This window comes from Moschus berezovskii, chromosome 12, assembly GCF_049115385.1.
Source record: "Moschus berezovskii isolate FMDL1 chromosome 12, NW_MosBer_1.0, whole genome shotgun sequence".
NCBI classification, from domain to species: domain Eukaryota; kingdom Metazoa; phylum Chordata; class Mammalia; order Artiodactyla; family Moschidae; genus Moschus; species Moschus berezovskii.
Window position 1 is genome coordinate 40,256,576 of NC_142471.1, and position 22,475 is coordinate 40,279,050.

Sequence of the window (22,475 nt, forward strand, 5' to 3'; positions counted from 1 at the left end):
CCTCATGCGACGAGTTGACTCACTGGAAAAGACTGATGCTGGGAAGGATTGGGGGCAGGAGGAGAAGGGGACGACAGAGAATGAGATGGCTGGATGGCATCACCCGACTCGATGGACATGAGTTTGAGTGAACTCTGGGAGTTGGTGATGGACAGGGAGGCCTGGTGTGCTATGATTCATGGGGTTGCAAAGAGTCGGACACAACTGAGCGATTGAACTGACCTGAACTGAGTGTTTTGTTAAAGATAGTTTACATCTATATTCATGACAGATAACGGTCTGTATTTTTTTCTTTGTTTGTTGCTATTTTTGTCTGGTTTTGTGTTATTAGGTAATTCTGTCCTCATAAATGAGTTGGAAAGCATTCTTTCTTCTACTCTCTGGAAGAGATTGTATAGAATTGTTGTTAATTTTCTTTGAAATATTTGATAGCATTCGTCAGTGAAACTATCTGGGCCTGACGATTTCTTTTTTGGCAGTTGTTATAGACCTATTCAAATGATCTCTTTCATGTCAGATGAGTTTTTGATAGTTGGTGGTTTTGAGGCATCAGTCCATTTCTTCTCAAATTTATGACTAAAAAGTTGTTCATAGTATTCCCTTGTCTTTTTAATGGCTGGGGTACCTGTATTGATATCTCACCTGATTTTGTTAATTTGTGTCTTCTCTGTTTTTCTTCGTCAGTCTTTGGTGTGTTGATTTTATTGACTTTCTTGTTCTCTTAGTTTTCTTTATTCAATTTCAGTAGTTTCTATTCTGTGTTGTATTCTTCTTTCTACCTACTTTTGGTTTATTTTGACCTTCACCCCCTCCCAAATTTCTTTAGGTATGAAGTTTTAGCTTATTGATTTGACATTTATTTTTTCTGTTTTTTCTGCAACTTTTGAAATTTTGTCAATGTGTTAGCTGTGTATTTTGCCAAAAGTTTTCACTTTTGTCTCAGAGGATTTGTTAGCAAAATAAGCCACTCATTATATACAGAAACATAATATAAATATTTATTAGAGAGTTATCTAGCTTACTTTCAATATACTAGCATTAAAAGAAAAGAGAAACAGAAATAGCAGAGGATACATTACCAAATTGGGTTTTGACTAACATCCAGACTTAAACAGTGCTGTGAAGTCACGTGTCATAACACCTTTGGAGTCCCATTTGGGAAAAGGTCCCAGGCAATGCATCTGCTCTGTGGGTGAGATTTAAGATTGCATTTCAGGGTTCCTGTTTATAATCCCAGGATGCAGACTGATATCATCATCAATCTGTGACCAAATTGCAGCTCTCATTTCATATTAATGCTGTTTTGTTCTGTAAAACTTGGAATGTAGTTAAGCCTGGGGCTTGGTTGGCCAGGCCCACTCCAGGGGTTCAACAATCTCAAGGTTTCTCCCCCATCTTAACTGTGGTGCTGCAAATCTTGCACTCATAGTAGGCAGTCACTCACAGTCACTCCCAGTCAGGGCAGAGTCCAGACAGGTTAGAAGCAAGGTCAGAGGCCTGCTCTGCTTTATCTCTGAAGCCTAAACAAGACTATTTAATTTCCCTAACACTGTGTCCTGCAACTTCTGATGTTTTGTCACTGCTTTAGCTGTGTCCTACAGCTTTTGATAATATGTATTTACTTTTGTATTCATATGTGTTTTTTTTTTTAATTTCCCTTGAGAGGACTTCTTTGACCCATGAATTACATTGTTTAGTATCTGAATGTTTGGAAATTTTCCTGTCATCTCTTTGTTACTGATTTCTCCTTTGATTCCTTTATTTACCGAGAGTTTGTATTGGAAGGTAAAATTATTCTGTACATACAATAAGGTCATGGAACGCATCTCATTCATTATGAGGGAAAAATATGTTTTCTTTAGTTCAGAAGATGTCCAGTTCTCAACGTTATTCTTCTCTTTTAGCAACTATTCAGCAGTTTTAATTCAGGATCTGCAGCAGGAGTGCAGCATGTGCAGGAAACAGATTAGAGGTCCTCAGGTCACATCACCGTCAAACCTGACATAGTTCATTTCACAAACTCCGTAAGACATTAGTAGTAGAGCCAGTGAGGGTGGAAGGAAGCCTAGGTTTCCCAGTTGGTCTTTCCTAAGGGGAATAGGAGTGCTAGAGCCACTGTTTGTCCCGTGGCGCTTAGCGGTTTATTGTGCACAAGTTTTGTGTATTTCCAGGCCACCTCTTTCCTGGTCCTTTGGCAGGGTGCAGCTTTTCCTTGAGACTTTGTTGATTTTGTTTATGTGTGTGCCCATCGGCATTTCCAGATGCTGGCTTCTTCATCACCTAGTCTGGGATACATGGGGGGGAAACAGCGGAATTTTCTATGATTTTTTTTGGGGGGGTTGAATTTTCAGCACCCTAGCTGGTCTGTCTTCTCAACTATACCTTTCAGAGTTCTTTGTTTTAGATTTAATGTGTAGAGTTTTTAGCTGTACTTTGCAGAAGAAAAAGGAGAGTGTATCTGTTGCATCTTGAGTGGAACTAGAATTCTCTCGTCTACTAAATTTTAATCATAGTATATTACTTTGATTCTGTGAAAGTCAAGAAGATAGAGTTGACACCAAAAAAACTAAGGAAGCTATTGTTATCAGGGTGGTTATCTTTAATAGAAGAATAAGGAAAATACTCAAATCAACATAATGAAAAGAGGAAGAAAATTTCTGTGAGACAGGTATCCACCAAGAGATGTGGATGCTTATAAACAAAATGATCATAATTTATTTAGGTAGGATCAAGAAAAGCTTTTACAAAATAGTTTGAAATGGATTGGGAAGGCTGGATAGGATTATGACAGCTAGGGTTTTGGAAGTGAAAGGAAGCATTTTTAAGTGGCAAAAATAGAACAAGTAATGTTCTTTGCCTTTTTAGGTAGAAACTCAAATGTTTGACAACTATTCAGTCAACTTAATAGAGGAGTGCCCCTTGGCTGTCACAAAAACAGGCAGAACTGTTTTTATGTATTATTCACAAGATTCTCTCTCTCCTTCTCATGCTCAGGTCCATCCCAGAGATCATGATTTGTTGGTCTTGGGGGAATTAAGAATGGGTATCATTGTGTTTGTTTTTTTAAGATTCTTAGGTGCTTGCAATGTGTGTCCATGCCTGGCAGATTGTTATATCTTCATCTCCAGTTAAACACAGTAACTTAATTTATTTCAGTTTAAATCAGTAAACAGAGTCTGCTGTGTGTTGAGGATGGTTAGGCAGAGAATGTGGGACGTTTAACATCTTTTAAACTCCTGCCAGGTTCTCGGTATTCTTCCAGATACTTTCACTTAAGTTATTGTAAAGAGCTAATGATTTATTAGGAGAGACAATTTAATACAAAGTTGATTGTTTAGTAAAGTCGCTCAGTCGTGTCCGACTCTTTGCGACCCCGTGGACTATAGCCCACCAGGCTCCTCCGTCCCTGGGATTCTCCAGGCAAGAACACTGGAGTGGGTTGCCATTTCCTTCTCCAGGGTATCTTCCCAACCCAGGGATCGAACCTGGGTCTTCCGTGTTCCAGGCAGATGCTTTAACCTCTGAGCCACCAGGGAAGCCCATGATTGTTTTAAGTGCCATATAAATAGAGTTATGAGGTTAAAGAGTCACAATGACTGTGGAGTGGGGATATGGAGCAACTGAATTATAACAACTAAAAGTGAGAAGTTCATTTAGGCAGTTAGAATACCGTAGGCTGACTGGCTTATAAACAATAGAAATTTATTTTTTACAGTTTTGGAGGCCGGTCATTCTAAGATCAAGGTATTTGCCTGCTTCCAGATCATAGACAACTGTCTTTTCCCTGTGTCCTCACATGGGGAAGGGACGAGGGAGTTCTCTGTGATTTCTTTTACAAGGTACTAATCTGGTTCATGAGGGTTCCACCCTCGTGACCTAATCACCACCCAAAGGCCCACCTCCAAACCATCCAAATGGGGCAGTAGGTATCAACATGTGAAACTTGGGGGTAGGGACACAAATTCCAGCCCTGCGTCTTACAAATGAAGACTGAGATTTAGAGATCAATGCTTTCTCAAGATTACAGGGCTCTTAGAAGATATGGGGAAAAACATTCCCAGTTCAGTTCAGCTCAGTCGCTCAGTCGTGTCCGATTCTTCACGACCCCATGAATCACAGCATGCCAGGCCTCCCTGTCCATCACCAACTCCCGGAGTACACTCAAACTCATGTCCACAGAGTCAGTGATGCCATCCAACCATCTCATTCTCCATCGTCCCCTTCTCCTCCCGCCCCCAACCTTTCCCAGCATCAGAGTCTTTTCCAGTGAGTCAACTCGTCGCATGAGGTGACCAAAGTATTGCAGTTTCAGCTTTAGCATCATTCCCTCCAATGAACACCCAGGATTGATCTCCTTTAGAATGGACTGGATGGATCTCCTTGCAGTATAAGGGACTCTCAAGAGTCTTCTCCAACACCACAGTTCAAAAGCATCGCCAGTGGATACTATTTCCATAAACCTCCAGAGAGAACTTTGAGAGGGAATCTCTTGACTGCTGGTCTGGCTTGTATACAAAATCCTTATCTGAAAGTTTCTTTAGCCAGTGCAGTGAGTAGAAGCTGACCCTGCTGAAACTCCTAGGGAGGGAAGGGCATGTTCCTTCTTGGCTGTGGACTTGCTTTGTGTAAATGTTTTGGGTCAGAACATCTCTTAAGCAGCAAAATGGAGTTCTCAAGTAACATTTGTGGAGAGCGCCTGAGGTCATCATCCTATTAAATATTTTCTAATCTATTTCTTGCTAAATTAGTGGAGAAATTACAATAATTCCAAAAGATAGGATCTCTATTTACTAGGATACTCTAAAGATTGTTAATTATATTTAGTTTCTTAGGGCTATTTGTTACCTTAATCAACATAGAAAATGAATCTTCTTTTTTGGTTTTTGCTTTATGGTGAGCAATGTAGAATTATTCATAAATTTAAATAAGTGTTTGATTATACTGAACCATAGCCAAGGAATGCTGGTACAGGGGTGGAAATAAGTTTTCTATTTGGACCTGAATGTTCCTGAAACCTCTGAACATCAATAAAATACACTTGCAGTCCTTTAGTACTTCATTTTCATATCAGATTAATTGATGTGAAAAATTATGCATACTTTCTTTTTGCAAATTGAGCTAGGTATGGTGGTGTTTTACGGGCTCATTTTTCTTGATGCTATCATGAATGTTTCCATAGTTTATTGTTGTCTTATCAGTGAGGATTCATTGAAGCAACAGAGAAACATGAGACCCAGTCTGGTTCTATTTGTGTGAACAAATTCCCTCTAGAAGACCCAGTTTTACCTGGAACGTGAGGAAATTGAAGTAAATGACATTTCAGTTGTATTCCAGTTCTTATAAGCTGATAAAAATAAGTAAAACTAAGAAGCCACACGTTCATAAAATTAAAAGGTTCGCATGTGTAACCCGTGGCCTGTAAGTCACATTCTTGTTATAGTACTCACTCTTACAACTTTCTGAGTCTTTTGAGTGCTCTGGTGGTTCTACTATCTTCACTAATGTTCTTTATTTTTCTTGCTAATCCTTTGAAAACCTAGAATTTAAAACATAAAAATTTTTTGAGTGGTAATTTTTAATTGCCTGATTTATTATTCATGCCATTTCTGTGTGTTTAACACCTAAAGTCTGTCTTCCCTTTTAAGTGCTTTCATTTTTGCAAAAAACTGTAATGTACTACTTTAAAAAAAGATATAAGCTGATAAATGTTTACAAAAAAAATATTACTTCATATGCATTAACCACAAATGTTAGAGGAAATAATTTTCTTCATATATGAAAAATAACTAGGTTTGGATTAAGATATAACTTTAGTAATTTGGGCTATCTGTATTTTAAAAAATGGAATCTGTCTTTTCATTAACATGATTGTTATTTTTTTTTTAAAGTATGACTGTGGTGTCTCTGTGTTTTGGTTCCCTTTTTTATTATGCCTCCCACCCCCGTCTCTCTCTGCACAGGGTGGGTATTCTGCTCCCTCCTTCTCTCCTTGGCAGGGCTCCTTCCAAGGGATCCCACGGACTGTTCCGCCGCACCGCAGACAGAGTGAGTCTGTGTCTCTCACTCCTATCCTGCTCTGCTTCCCATTCACGTATCCCCTTTCTGCATGACCGTCCCACCCCAGCACCTCCTCTCCGTCCAGAGTGATCTGCAGGCAAATGCTAAACCAGCACTCCCTGGGCTCTCCTCTCTTAATTAATATTTCCTACATCTGCATGTGAACAGACTTTTCCACATAGAGCCTCAGGAAAGCTGTCTGAAGTTAATGTCGTTCTAATGCCATTTAAACCTGTTGCCAGTGACGCTATACCTACCGACATGCATCTGTCTTTAATATATTTTCTATTTTTATGACCTTGAGATAATATGAATAAAACTTGTTTTTTAAATATAGTCATGTTAAAAATGTACACTCTAAATGCAGTGGTATAATGGACAGATGCATATTGTTTAGGGAGCAGGCGTACTAGACCATTGCACATTTCTTTAAATATTTCCTAATCAAAAGGCTTTGATTGTGTTTCACTGTTTTCTAATACAGAAATCTTTTAAGTCATTTAAAGGGTGTTTTTAAATAACTAATATGTCTTTAAAATTTATCAGCTGCTTTACAGTACAGAAGAAGTGACTTGAATATGCATGGTTTACTAACATTTCTAATGATTTAGTAATTGTCTGACTTCAAAAAAAATCTTTGTTTTCATTGAATCTGGTTTCCAAATATTTGTGTTATATACTTAACCTGGTAAGTTGATTATATTTTATCTTTTTTGAAAAGTCACCCAGAAAAGCTAATATTAATGAAAAAGATATTTAAGTATTGTCAGTCACAGTCACTGTTAAGCCTTCTCCATGGATTTGCCCTAGTTTGTAATTCATATCAGTTTTTTCATAAATTATCCTTACCTAAATAATGTGAAGTATCAAAGATGTAAAATGGGGAAATTTTAAGCAGTTAAAATTTTAAAATGTGATTTATTCAAATAAAATTTTATTTCTTGAATTAGTCAGTAGGAAGTATCAACATGAATTTGAGACAAGGTTTGAAATGTATGTTTTGGTCATTATGCCTTTCCTTCCCTTTTGTACTTTTTAAAGAATAGTGGGATAGAGTTTGCATAGGCTTTTATATCAAGTTATTTAGTAGCAAATTAATTTGTTCAAAGCATTCCTCCCTTCTTCTTACCCATTTCCCACCACCTTTGTAAATCCTCCTTTGTACTTCCCTTGCTTCAATTAAGTTGCTTTCTTTTCTCCTCTAAAGATTGCTAGCACATAAAGAATTATACTAAATTGCTAGTGAACTAATCTGAATTTCAAAGGGCAGTTTTGATAATGTATTCTTAGGCTGTAGCCACTACACTGCATGGTTGACAGATTTACCTCAGAAGGACACACCTACCTTGAATTTTCTGAAGCCCCCTTTTAGTCCCTATTCTTTTCCTCACTGTTTTTCTCTTCTATTCTCCTTCCTCTTATCTAAATGCAGTATGTAATTGGAGTTTACAATTAACTATTCAGTATTACAGACAGTTTTATTTTTTAAAACATGTTTCCCAGAAGCACCCATTTCACTAGTTTCTTATCTGCATACCTTTAGAAATTTCTTGTCCCTCACCTGAGTCGTTGGCCCTCCATTTCCAAATGCTTCTTTCTCCTTTGGATTTAGACTACTTTTAAAATTTCTAACTGTGAAGCAACACTGTCTGTTCCTTCATACTACTATCAAATCTGTCTTTCTAGCTTTTCTGTAGATCAAACCTCCTTTCTCTGCATCTCCAAGTTAGCAGAAAGAAAGTTTGGTTCTCCAGCATTTGAATGTGTTTGCCTCAGTATACATTGAGTCTTTTTCTTGATCATTGAGACCTTTAGGACTCTATTTGTGGAGGGTGATAGAGGGCTTGTTCACAGCTTTTTCACAGTTCTTCTTGAGCTTTGGAGGTTCCTTTAAAGGAAATATGTATTAACTACTACATTATTTGAATTTACCCTGAGAACAGCTGATGGGAATATAAAAATAATGATATAAAGTAATAACATTATTATTATGTAATGACAAAATAATAGAGGAGAAGGTTATGAAACAATGGATAAATCCAGTGGTTTTCCAGAGAGTTTGGGAATAGGTCTCTGCTTTTCCTATACTGAACTGCTTATGTAGTCAGTGATACAGTATTTGTCTCCACATTTAATCAGTATGTAACTTCTAGTGCTGATTTTTGGAGAGGTTAATTCTGTAAGTGACGGCATGTAGTTGAGAGAGTTCTCCTATATTGTTGTATTTCAGTAGTAGTTTCTTTCTGATGCCCTCCTGAACATCAGCTTAAGCGAACTGCCTTTTTTGGTAAATGCAGAAGCCAGGTAAGCTTGGCTTATTAGTTTTCAGTAAGATAGTCTGTGTTTGGTTTTGTATTTTAAAATGTATAAGAGCAGTAGACCTAACACAGACATAAAGAGATAGCTTGTTGTAGATATTGCAGAGTGTGAAATAACTGATGTTTGTGGGACCGTTTAGTTCTGATAACTCTAGAAAGCTGCAGTGGCTAAGGATATTCTTGGTTAATTTAAGAATATCTCTAAAAAAGATAAAGGAGATAAAAGGAAGATAAAGGAGATAAAAGGAAAATCCTGCTCTTTTGTTTAAGTGTCTTTTTTTCTCCCCCCTCAGGAAATTTTGACTTACATTTCTTTTCTCAGGTATATTACTAACCTTAACTTGATGATGCTTGTCTTCCAGTTTCAAATTAACTTTTCTCTAGGTTAGAAAATATCTACATTTAGACATTCAAAGGTCTTCCTGTTGTCAGTAGGCACTTCAGCTTTTATCCAAATTGACTTATCAGCTGGCATTAGTATTTCTAATTTCCAACTGTGTATGTATATGTATAAAAGTTTATATATATATGTATAATCTACTTCACAGTATGAAAATTTAATAAAAATAATAACTTTTGGCAAGTAAAAGTCTTAATGGTAATCTTAAATAACAGTTCTTGCCAGAGCATACTGCTTCTAGAAATACTTGACTTTTTAAAAAGTGTATTGAATACTGCCTATTTCTTATCATGCCTCAAGAGACTTTTAAAATTTGCTCTTTAACACCTTCCTCGAAAGAATTTAGAAATCTTGCTTCCTTTAGCTTCCACATGCAGTAACTTAAATTGGAAGAAAAAGGGTACTTTTAAGCAACAGAAGTCATTAATAATGTTTACATATTAAAAGCCCTATTAAGCCCAAAGATTTCTTTTTTAAAAAATTTTATTGAAGTACAGTTGGTTTACATTGTGTGTTTAGTTTCTGCTGTACAACAGAGTGACTCAGTTATACATATATATTCTTTCATATTTTCTTTGATTATGACTTATCACAGGATATTAAATATAGCTCCGTGAGCTATACAGTAGGACCTTGCTGTTTATCCATCTTATGTATAATAGTTTGCATCTGCTAATTCCAAATTCCCAATCCAGACCAGTAGTTTCTTGATATAGTGTTGCCTGGCTTGTAAATTTTTATAATAATTAATTATACTCACCAGAATTATGTTAAGAATAACAATTATATTGTCTTATATTTTCTTCCTCCGCTTATAACCTTTGGTTGTTGTTTTACAAACCTTTTTTGACAACTGACACAAATTCATTTTACATCATAACCCGGTATGTATTTTTTGAATGAAACTGTACAGCCCAGTTTATACATCTGTGTATATTTAAAATTCAGATAAAAGATTCATAAAATATTACTTTCTCTTAAGACATTTGATATACTCATATTTTCAGTTTTTGTTTTGCTTTTTTCCATATAGTATTATCTGAGCATTTTTCATACAGTAAATATTTCTTGAAAACATCATTTTAGTGACTACATGGTAATATGTTATCATCAATATGCTTTATTGTTTTCCTTGTTTGACGTTGATACTGTTTCCATTTCCCCTATTAAAAATAGAGATACTAGAGATACTATTGTAGTGCAATTTATTCTTGTGTATAGATCAGTGTTAGCACTAGAAGGATGGTTGTTAAAGGGAGTGTGCTTTTTAAATGCTTGATGTGTATTGCTGAACTGACAAAGATGTCCATAAGGTGTATCTTAACATAGCTCAATCTGATTGGTTTCACCATGTGACTGTAATCAATTTTATATGTAAAGATAGCATGTCAGTACTTTAATGAGTAATTAGCTCGGAGAGTGACTTTTCATAAAAATAAAATATTATTCAGTGAAGTAGAAAAAGGTAATAACTCAGTAAAAACAGAACAATTTGATTTTACAGTAGGCTATTTTTTTAGAAGTGTAGTTAATATAGAATATGTGTCCACTGTGTCTATTATTGCAGCTAGTTCAAGTGCATAATAGTCATTGGTTAATTGACTAGAAATGTGCATCAAACATGGTCCTGAAGCTGCCCTGTAAACGTTGGCATGGGTTAGTTTCTTTCTCAACAGTTTGCAATTATGAGAAACAAAGCAGTTGCTGTTGTCTATATAAGCCGTTTATAATGCTCTGCAGATTCTGGGGTTGTTTTGTTAGCTGTGTTTGTTGCCCTGTCATAGTGCCTGCAGTCCCCTACTCTGGATAAGTATACCATGCATATTGGTCACCAGTGGAATTGTTCTATTATGATGTTTAGTTTTTTCTTTTTTTCCTGAAGTATTCTGCATCCCAGAGGTAGATTCTGATGGGTTTTACATCTCAGAGATGTAAACTCATGAAATTTAAGCATCTCATACTGATTATGCCTGTGTGGTAAATGGCTTAAGTCACTATTATTCACGTTGTTAATTTTTAAAAGCTGTTAGCTGATTAACTTAAAAGAGCTATTGAACTCCTTATTTCAGAAATTGCTTATTTTAATTTGTATTTGTCAGTCAGGTATCTCCTGAAGTTCTCTTGAGATTTGGGGACATTACTCTGACATCTAGGGAATAAGACATTCCTAGTCTCCCCAGATCCCTGAAAACTTTGATTGGGTTCATGTGAATTATAGAGCAGAATTCATTGGACCCACTTATGCTAGGGATCCAGTCCTGTCTTCTATCTCTCTAGTGATGTATGGAGCCTTGCTTATAATGTGGAACATCATATTTAAGACATACATGAAGATCAGATTAGTCTTTTATTGCTCTTTAATGCAGCAGCAGTAAACTGAGTTATGTTTGCAATATGCAAGACTCTGAAGTTATTAAAAATACTTTCTACTTCCTTTATAAGGGATTATATGCAGTTAAACCTTTTTAGATCTTTGGAGTATGAATAATAATTGAGTCAAAATTCTTTTCAGTATTTTATTTGTGTAAGATTCTTCACATGATTCCTTTTAAGGGTAAGAAGTTTATATACACTGTGCTGTGGATAGGAATATTTGTATTAACTTTTAAACTACTTCAGCAAGTATAAATCAATCTATTAAGATATGTTTTCATTTTATAGAAATATATTAAAATAATGCCTGAAAAAATACAACGAAAGCAAATACTGTTGGCTGCTACCCAGTCACGGCAGTTCCTTGGTGTTGTATGTGGTCTCTGACACCATTGTCCTGTCTTTTTCTTGTCTCTGCTCTCCCATTATGCTATTGGCAAGGAGTTGAGAAGTTAGTCCATTACTTCTCTGACAAAGCGTGGTACAGTACAATTTCAGATTTTTTCCTACCGCCTTCCTCATTGTCACTTTTTTCTCCCCCAGTTTGCATGATGCATGTCAGAGCCTGCATGAAATTACAGGCATGTTACAAGTGGCTCCATTACCATCTTCCTTTTAACCTTTAAAATGTATTCAATAATGATAATAAAGTTATATGTACCAAGGAAAATTAATATTAGGTAATTGCTGTGTCTGTTATGTAGTAGCATTATTATGCTTTAGGACATTTTCTTCTTTCTACCTTACATAGGTTGACATACTTTTATTCCATCAGGACTTGATATTTCTAGCTGCCCTCTTGGTGACTTCAGAACATGAATGTTTACAGAAACTGATATGATTTTTTCCTTATGTTAAAATGCTCGAAATCTTTGAAGTGATATGAAACAGAGGTGAAAATTTTTTCTTAGTGATGTGTGCTGATTTGCATTTCCTTGTGTTCAGTGTATTTCCTCCAGTGGATCACCTGGAACCACTTTTTCCTGGAAATACTGCTTCACAATGTGGCTTGAGTTTGGTATCTGAGCATTTTCCTCTGTAGGACAGATCAGCTAAGAACGCAATAGGGCATCATCTAAAAGAGTTAATACCTGAATGCTGGTATTGAATCTGCCTTTTGAGTTTTTAAAATAATCACCTGGCTATATTGCATATTCTGAGAGTCTGTGAGCTCGTTGGACTTAACTCAGTATACATAGAATAGTGGAGCTTCCTAGGTGGTTCATTGGTACAGAGTCCGCCTGTCAAGAAGGAAACGCGGGTTGTCTCTGGGTTGGGAAGATCCAGGAGAAAATGGCAACCTTTCCCGTTTTCTTGCTTAGAAAATCCCATAGACAGAGGAGCCTGGTGGGCTACAGTCCAGGGGGTCGCAAAGAGTCTGACATGACCGAATGACTGAGCATGTGCACACACAGAATAGACAAGTTTTAGTGCTGCATTTTAAATTCTCTGTCAGTTCAAATTCTGGCTTTGCTGTTTGCTGAAGTGTGTGAATTTGAACAACTACTTAATTTCATTTAACCTCAGTTTACTCATTTACAAAAAGATTATACCTTCCACCTGGGGTCTTATGATAATCAGAGTTCATGCATGCTATGTAGAGTTCAGCTGTCTACCACTGGGAAGAAGGGAAACCCTTCTTTTAAAGTCTGAAGTGTATTTCTCAGGTATTTGGAATGTGTCAGGCGTTATATTGATACTGAGTACTTTGTATGTGTGTTATCATTGTGATTAACAGCAATTCACTGAGGTGTAGGTACTGATATTATCCTCATTTTACAAGTTATGAAATTCCATCTCAGAGGAGTAAGATAATTTACCCAGTATCTCATTGATAGATTGAGAAGCCAGAACTTAAACCCAGATCAGTCTGTCTTCAAAAATTAAGTGGTTCAGTACTGTGTTGTACTGGCTCCTTCATATAGCCACATGTAAATTCTCTCTAAATGTTAAATTGCCTTGCATTTCCTAGCTTTGGTTTGTCTCCAGGAGGGCACTTGAGGATCTGTGTCGTATCAGATATGCCTCCTGTGAATTTAAAATATTTAAATATGACCAACATTATTGAAATATGTGTTTGGATTCTAGAAACCTTGTAATCTGTAACAGCTAGTTTTATTTTAATACTGAATTTGCTTTCCCCCCTTCCAGACTTAGCTACTAAAGGGCCATAGCTTGAATTAATCATATTCATACCTTTTAACAATCATAAGTGACATTTATTGAGCAATTTTGACGTGCTCTGGGAGGTTCTATCCTAAGTGTTTTACATGTTATAGTCATTTTTAATTATTAGAATTAGAAATGGAAAATAGTTGAATGCTTGTTAAGATAGTTTCCCTAACACATTTCTTCCGGAAATGTATAGTCTCCAATTAAAAAGCACTTCTGGCATAGCTGGTAAGTCACTATGGAGGGTGCCGGTAATGAATCCTTCATGCTGTGCTTCTAAACTTGAATCATTAAGCTGACCCCAAACTTAGATAACACATTTTTAAATTATAAAATTTCTTGTCCATCAGTGTTTTTTAAAAAATTTGTTTAAATTAGTGCTGTATCATTGACCTATGGTAATTTATTACCGAAGAGGCAATTTTGGAATGTATTACTTATTAATAGTTATTTATTCATTTATCCTATAAATATATATTTAATCCCCATTATGTGGGCTTCCCAGGTGGCGCTTGTAAAGAACTGCCTGCCAGTGCAGGAGACACAATAGACGTGGGTTCGATCCTTGGGTCAGGTAGATCCCCTGGAGGAGGAAAAGGAAACCCACTCCAGTACTCTTGCCTGGAGCATCCCATGGACAGAGGAGCCTGGCAGGCTGGAGTCCATAGAGTTGCAAAAAGTTGGATGTGACTGAAGCAACTTGCACACACGCACGCACGCACGCACATGTGCGAAATACTGAGGATACCAACTACAGCAACAACAAAAAATATGAATAAAGTATGGTACATGCCTTGAGGAGCTAATAGTCTTTGGTTATCTTTGTAAGCAGAACAGACTTTTAAGATTATCACTGAAGATGCCTGTCAGCCCCTTGCATAATTACTTGGTAGTGCGTATTGCTGGCACTTTGGACCTTAACATCTGTAGCCACGTTGCATTTGAGAATTCTCAGAATAGTCCATATTCAACTACTAAAGTAAGACTTGAAGTTACTGAGTCCAGTTAGAACCACTGAGCTCTTTCAGTCTAGGAATGGGTCTCCATTTTTAGACTTTAGTAACCAACTTTTCTATAAATTACAAGGATGGAGTACTAAAACTCTACTTATTTGTGACTGCAGGGAGTTTCCTGAGATCCCTCATGAGTAGGGGGAATTCCTCCTGCCCTCTGAGTCTTGTGGGCTGCTGAGGCTATGCAATGAAAAGGCTGGTGGGCAGCTTACCCAGAGGTCTTTTTTTTCTGGATACAGGGCAGTATCCCGTCTTTCATCTTCAAAGCCTAGAGTTCTAGAACCTAGAACTCACCTTAAACTTCTCTGTTTCACCTTCAAAATCTTTTTCAATCCTTTCCCCCCACTTTTTTTTTTAACTAATATCCTAATTTAAAACCCATATATTAATAATTCACCTGAGTGTTAGCAGTGGCATACTGCCTGGGTGTTCTGCTTGACAATCTCATCCCCTTCTGTTAACCTTCCTTACTGATTCCACCAGAATGACATTGTAATGACATTGGGTCTTATGATTCCTCTGCTTAAAACTGCTCAATGTCTCCCATCACCTACTGTACAGAGAGTCCAGACTCTTCAGCCTGATGTGAGTTCTTTTATGACCTGGCCCTTGCCCACACCTTCTCACCAGCACTGTGCTTGCCAATTCAGTCTAACAATTTGAAGTTGCTAGAACATATCATGTTCTTTTTTTGCCTTTGTATTTCACATGTTCTGGCCCTCTGCCCTGACTGTTTTCCCCTTCCTGTCTTCTTGGCAAACTCCTGCTCTTCTTAAAACTCAGTTCAGGTGTTGGTATTTCTTGGATGCCTTCTGTGACCTCTCTAATCAGGCATGTTTTGCTTCTACAAGTTGTTATGCTTGAGACACGGTCTCATGTTTTGTTTACCTGACTCTTTGTCATGAGGCCTCTCAACCATAGGAACAGCATTGTGTTCAGGTTCATATTTTCCTGTACCTAGTTACAGTGTGTGACATGTCAGACATTTAAAAAAAAGAACGTGTGGGAGTGTATGTATGTGTGTTCATTTAAAAAATCTATAGCAACCATCCCTGTATCATGATAGGACCAATAGGCTTTGCCCCATATACTTTAACTATTTGGGCCATAGAAAGATAACTTTAAAAGTCATATTTCCTTTAGTGACTGCCCCAAAGTAATAGAAATTGTATGTTTCCCTTGATTTGTATAGAATATAATCATGCAGTGGGCTCTAGAGAAGTGTGTACAAAGCGTGTCAGCCTTAAGAACTTTTCTATTGTAGGCTTCTGAGCTTTAGTTCAGGTTACAGGCAACTTGAAATCTGTTTTACTTTCAGACATCATTCAAAAAAGCTGACTGTTTTTAATTTTATTAATGGACATTTATTCCTGGGGAGGGTAAATCCATTTTTCAATTATCGTCCATAACAGAGCCTTAGTTGATCCCTCAAATGGCAGTGAAACAGAACAAATGAGCTGTGAAAGCCTTTCATTCCGAAACTTTTCAGTAAGAATGTTAAAAGTAACTTAACATTAGCTTAAGACGTTGACCTATTTTTGTGTAAGTGATTAGAATTTCACATCAACTTAGAATATAATCTTCATTCTAAATTGTGTTTATCTGCTGGTAATTTTAATTCTCAATTAAAATTTAGGGGTACAGTACCTGACACTTTTAAATTAATACTTCTTCTAATAAAGTGTTTTGAAGTAGAATACAGCTTTCCTTTAAAAAAAAAGAAAATGGATAATATTCTGAAATTCTTAGTTACTATTTGAATGTTTTATGGAGATTAAACCAAATATCTATATAGAAATCATTCTTTAAAGCTCTTTATATATAAAGTTTTAAATAATTAATAAATCAAGATAAGAATCTTTTTTCTTCAGTAAACCAGTACTTTAATATTTTTCTTTTATCCGGTTTGATTTTGGATCTTGTTTAGTGTTTACTGCTTGGACCATTTTTTGTTTGCATCATCACTCGTATGTGTCTCATATAAATTACTTGAATATTGCAGCTTATTTTTTAATTAAAAAAACCCCACATGCTTCTCATATTAAAACATAATAAGTGCCAGTGCAGCCTAATTGGAACATATTAATTCTGGGTAGTGTTTCTAAAATGAATTGTTGCTAATGTTGTTTTTAATTTTAATAGCCTCAAGTACTACAGCCTTCCAGCAGCCTTCCCAGACCCACAGACCACACCCAGGGAAAACTAGTAAAGCCGCAACATACCGAGGCCCACAGTGAGTGCACAGTCCAGGGCACACATCAGGGTGTTGTACCTCCAGATGAAAGTTTTACACACGGCTCGCAACAAGAAAGCAGCAATGGTCTGGAAGACCAGCCTTTTTCTTCAAGCCCGGAATTCACTAAGGATGTGGTGAAGAGTACGCCTTCTGAAGCAAACTTGAACACGACCTCTAATGCTCAAGAGTCTTATCATCTGGCAAATGATCAAATCAGTGACATGCAGTTTGTGCCCACTTCTCTTCAGACACTTCCCCAGTCAAGTACAGATGACCAGGCTAAGAGAGTTGGAAGAAGTCAGTCTTCTCCAGAGGGCTACTCATCTCAGCCCAAGTCCTCGCAGCTTTTTAAGCCATCCATCTTGAATTCTTTGGTATCTCCTCCAGTTCCTGAAACATCTCCAAATAGGACTCTCACTTATAAGAAGTCACCAGTAATAACACAATGTAATTCCGCAAAACTCCAGTCAACATCTAGTCAAACAAATCTTGCAAGTAATCCAAATCCAAAAGCGTCTAAGCTCCGCCCCCCTTCTGGCTCTTTCAAACAAAAACACATAAGCAGCCCCCGACTAGAGCCTCAAAACTTCCAGGCCAAGACAAGCATCCCAAGACCACTAATAAGAAGAAAAGAAATCATGCAGAATCCTAATGACAATTTGAATTCTGGGGATTGTTTGGCCTCTAATCAATACTCTCGTCTTCCTAAACCAAAGATACATTAAGGGCATAGCCATCACCTGCCAATTTGTTTTTTTAAAACAACAATCTGTTCCGTCATAGCTTTATGTGTGCAGTTTGCTATCATGATGGAGGTTCCATTGAAAGCTTGCAAATCTTAAAATTAAAACATGGAAGCTTCTACTGGTTTGGCTCTTCTGTTTTATATCCTGGTTGAAGTACATACCATTTGAGCATATTTGTCTCAGGTAAACACAAAAGTTTGCTTACTCATTCAGAGGTCTACAGAAGGCTCTAATCATGTCATCCGTTCCTCTGCACATCTGAAAATTCATAATATTTTACTCAGCAGGCAACAAATGTGCTTGCTGGTGTAGTCCTTTTAAAGTCTGTATTAATTGTGGTTCTCAGAGCCTCACCCTTTTCCATTTGTCCCTCCGTGAACATGGTTATTATTTTAACTAAAGATTTGGTGATAATGAAAGATGATAGTCTGTAAGCAGAGTTCTGACCAGTGATTTGTATATTTTAAAGGTCTATGCAAAAGCTCTGTGATGAATAAAGGAGATCAGGCTTTTAATGGGAAGTTAATGTAAGTTTTATTTTTCCTTTTTATAGTCTCAGTATTTATTTATTTACCATACAAATTCCCCTGGCTAAAGTTCTTCATATTATATATATAAACCAATTATATGTTGCTTTAACATCTTGTTGAACACACACACACAGATTCACATATAATTTGTATTTGTTTTTGTTACTGGATAAATTTTGGAAGGCTTGAGTGAAGATACACCTTGAATCCTGACCTAAAGATATATTCATTTGTAACGTATGTTGGTGCTAGAGTTTTGCTGGTAATTCCATTTTGAATCCTATAGGCTTATGGATCCAAGCTAGCTGTTTTGAGGTTCCATGGTATATATTTTAAATTAAGTCTTTATTGTAATATTTATATTTATTGACTTTCTGCTAATATCCGAAGACTGGAATAATGGACTTGAAATGTTTGCACAGAACTTTGATGGGATATAAATGTCTCATACGTGGGGATTTAAAACTATTTTCTATAGCAAAATGAGTTAAAATATTTTGAGTATAATTATAAATTTAAGTAAGACTATCTTGAGAAAATCAGAATTCATAATAGTTGTGTTTTTCTGAGTTTTCCAGGTTTTCCTTTTGTGTTGATGTGTATTTGAATGACAGTTTCTTGAAAAGTAGATTTGGGAAGAAAAATAAAATTGGAAAGGGGAAATTGTGTTTTATTAAAATGTATTAAAAGATATTTCAATGGCAATATGCTTATTTATTTTAATGTGCGAGGAAGGCAGCTGTGGAACTGCCAAGGGACCATACGTGTTAACCTAATCATGCTGCTGACCACTCGTCAGGTGGTTCAGTCAATGTGCCCTCCTGTTCTCCCAAATCATGGTGTCTCTAGGCTGTTCATCTGCTGCTACTTTTGTTAGGATTAATGTCTTTCAGACAGACAATATTTACAAAGTCAATTTTTGTTGTGATCAGTTGACCAAAAATTTATCAAAAGGGATCATGGCCAAAAAGTCAGTCACTCAAATTTCTAGGGATCCCTTTACAAAATGTACATTGCCCCATTTTAGAGAAGCAACACAGCAAGAGCTCTAGTGGAAATTTGGAAAGAGGTGTTTACTGCCATTTGACGCAGTCATCCCTTCCCTGTCGGAACCATTCTAGTGGGTTTGCCACTTCACCAGATACCAGCCCTTCTTGGACTTGGTAATAGGTGAGCAACCCAAATCTCAAATCAGGCTCTCATCCGACAGCGCTTCTGCCAGAGAAGCACTAGAGTTTAGAAAGTTTTCACATAATGCAGGTATTGTTACTATGCTAAGTGATGAGGTATATCAGGAAGGCTCTTTTTTTTTTTTTTAACTTCATAGAGCAAGTAGTCATAGCTGAAGCTGTAAGTGGGTACGTGTGGTCTTTCATTTTGAGGAAGAAAGAATACTGTTCTCAGATAGTGCAAATTATGTGTTTCTCTAAAGTAGAACATACTGATTAATAGGTTTTTGTTTATTTGGAAATTGAACCAAACTCTTTAGAAATGTTACCTTTATCTTTAGGGAAAAAAATTTTAAATATTTACTTTAACCCCCTAGTCTGAGGGTAATGTCTTTGTGTATTAAAATGTTGACTCCTGCAGTATGTTTATTCTAAACCTTTTCCTGGCCTGTTTTTTATTCCTGATGAAATTGCAGAAATATTAATCCATCGGTTCAATTTCTGTGTACCTTTGTTGAGCCTTAATCTTGGCAAAAGGCTCATCAATATAATTATGAAGCATACTATTATATATAAGAGAAAAAAAATCTAGGATGCTTGCACGAAACAACAAAGTATTTGCCTGCAGTTTTTTTTTTAAAAAAACTGCAAGAATTATTATGCTAGTCTGCTCCTTAGTAAATGTTGTCAGAAATGAGGTGGGGCAGTAGCTCACCTGAATAATCAGAAATCACTGTCTCAGATTTGGCTTGATCTCTCTGTAGTGCTTCTGTACATCAACTCTGTGCCAAATCCTTCTCCATAGGAACACAGATCACTTTTTTTCTTGTTTCTTGTGATTTTGGTGAAGATGGTTGCAGTGTATGAATTTTAATCCCGAGGAAGTTTTTATGGGTGTTAAGTTTCACATTTGTGAAAGAGAAGATAGAGTATGTGGAATTATATATTTGGCTGTTAATGGGATGCATATCAAATTCCTTAAAGACAGCTTGGCCTAAGGAGTTAATCAGTACAGATGCAGATGATTTTAAAGGCGCTAAAGAATTATATAGTTAATATCTTTAGAATGTTTCTGATAACTGAGACCCTCTAGCTTTTTTCTTTAGGAGTCTCATTTTAATTTGTGCAATATTTTCAGGCATACAACTACTGTTCATTGTATTTATATAGATATTAGAGAACCTTACTAAGTATTTTAACAAGTAAAAATCTGAATATGAGAGAAGCTATCAGATTTGCACTTTAAATGAGCTTAATTGCTTGGAGTTGTGCCTGAAATATCGAAATGCCTCCTATTGGGTGTGACTTTCTTTGTTGAAATGAATTTCTCTATAATTGTTGCTGTTCGAAGTACAGCTTTTCACAGTTGTATTCTAAGCATGTCACTTTTTCCATTAGAGCACTAAGTTCTTTGAATGTCTCATTGTCCCATTAAGTATTTTACTCAGACGCATCACAGAGAACACAGTCCCCCTATAGCTGTCACTTCTAAATCTTCCTGTAGCGTAGATGGTACAGCAGACACAGAGATGCACTCTTCATTTCTGAGCGGAGTTGTCACGATGGTTTCCTGGTCTCTGGGGCACTGAGGATGTAATCTGGAGTCACCAAACACGCTTGCAATGGAGAGCAATAAGACTGCAGCATAGTTTCAGTTTACTCTCAATCTTAGTTTTCGTGCTTTTGAATTAGTTGGGGTAATTATGTTTGCATGCTTATCCATACATTTGAACATTAATTATAGCTCTAATACAAATACCTGATGTTTTTCCTTGGGGATGATGGCCTTGCTGTTTTTCTTAATTCTGATGCCTGAATTATATTTAAAAATTTTCTTTTCACACCTCCCTTCGATTTTTCTGCTGCAGCAATTTGAAAGAGTATGTTTGGATAAATGATTATGATTGTGAGCACCAATCTGCAACTATGCTGTTAAGTAAAGATACATTGTATGTTTTAACCTTATTGGGGGAAAGCTACCCACTTTCTCCTTGGTAAAGCATCACCACAACAAAACTGACCCTAAGAATTTAAAATCTCCTAATCATTGCTGACTAAAAACAGAACACCACAGTCTTTACTATCTGCAGTATTGTTTTTCCCATTGACTTAAAAAATCAGTTCAGAGTAAATACTGTATATTAGAATTTGCTTGTAAAATGAATTATAAAAACTGGATGTAAAGTCTCTTTCCTGAAGATGTTGGCATAGTAAATAAAAATAAAGTTCATAATTATAAAAATTTTCTTGTCTTTCTCAACATTGACTCCACAATGTACTTTTTCTCATACCTTTTTTCCACAACAATCTAAAATTTTCGTTTGGTTGATTTTTTTTTTTCAAACTCTGTATTATTTCACACACTCCCTTCAACATAATACATCACATTCCCAGCCCTCACTGAGTAAAAGCAATAAATAAATAATTAATAATTTATTTTATTTTCCAATTTAACTTTATGTGATAGACATTATATATAGGATATTAGAAGTTGCTGCAGGGATATGTCACATTGTTAACCCAAAATGCTTACATAAATGCCAGAAAAAGAGTGAATGAAATTTTAGTAGTAATAAATGGGGCAGTGGCATTTTCCACGTGGTAAGACACCTATATCAGCTTTAAGGCCCTCTGTGGTGTTAGCAAGAGTTCTCTTAAAATACCAGTCATCATTCTAAGCACTTTATACCCTACTTTTTAATTCTAGCAACAATCATATGAAGCTAGCACTAATATCTCCATTTTACAGAGAGGAAGGTAAAGCTCAGAGAAGTTACATAAGCTGCCTAAAATCTCAACAGCTATTGAAATAGCACAACAGAATTTGAAACCAGACCATCTGTTTCAGAGTCCATGCAGTAAATCACAAGGCCATTATTGTTTCCTAAGATATATTTCACCTGTTTGTTTTTCACATGATAGAACAGACTCAGCGTGTTAAAAGTCACTTGCCCAAGTCACAGTTATTAAATAGCAGAATTGGTTTTGGTGGGGGTGGGGAGTTGAAGCTAATATATTTTATTGAGCTATGCTGCCATCTAGTGGTAATTTTCAGAAGAGAGCGTCCTTTTATTTACATAAGTTACCTTGCCCGTTTCCAAGAAACTTCAGAGTTGTCTAACATTTCAGAAGAGAGAAACCCTGCAAAATCCCTAAAGCATTAAATTAAGAGTGAAGGGACAACAACTAGACAATAATGGAGGTATGAAGGAGACAGAATCTTTAAACCGAGAGCCGACATGGTTCTGAGTTTCCTGGTAGCCAAGGCAGAGAGAAAATTTTATTGAAAATGTTACTTGCTCATTCGTGTCCAACTCTGCAACCCCACAGACTGCAGCCTGCCAGGTTCCTCTGTCCATGTAATTCTCCAGGCAAGGATACTGGAGTGGGTTGCCATGTCTTACTCCAGAGGATCTTCCTGACCCAGGGGTTGAATCTGGGTCTCCCACCCTTATGACAGA

At 36.5% G+C, this 22,475-nt stretch overlaps 1 protein-coding gene across 4 annotated transcripts in view; it reads left to right on the forward strand.

Moving 5' to 3' along the window:
* Positions 1 to 19,181, forward strand: part of CCSER2 (coiled-coil serine rich protein 2) — a 179,554-nt gene extending 160,373 nt beyond the window's left edge. For 3 of the 4 annotated variants that reach the window (XM_088842069.1, XM_055425313.2, XM_088842070.1), the window contains one exon: positions 16,476 to 19,181. In XM_088842069.1, the coding sequence (XP_088698195.1) occupies positions 16,476 to 17,294 (819 nt within the window). In that variant the 3' untranslated portion in view covers positions 17,295 to 19,181. Of the gene's footprint in view, positions 1 to 5,960; positions 6,046 to 16,475 lie in introns of all 4 variants that reach the window. The other variant, XM_055425314.2, reaches the window with a different exon arrangement.
* Positions 19,182 to 22,475: the final 3,294 nt, after the last annotated feature.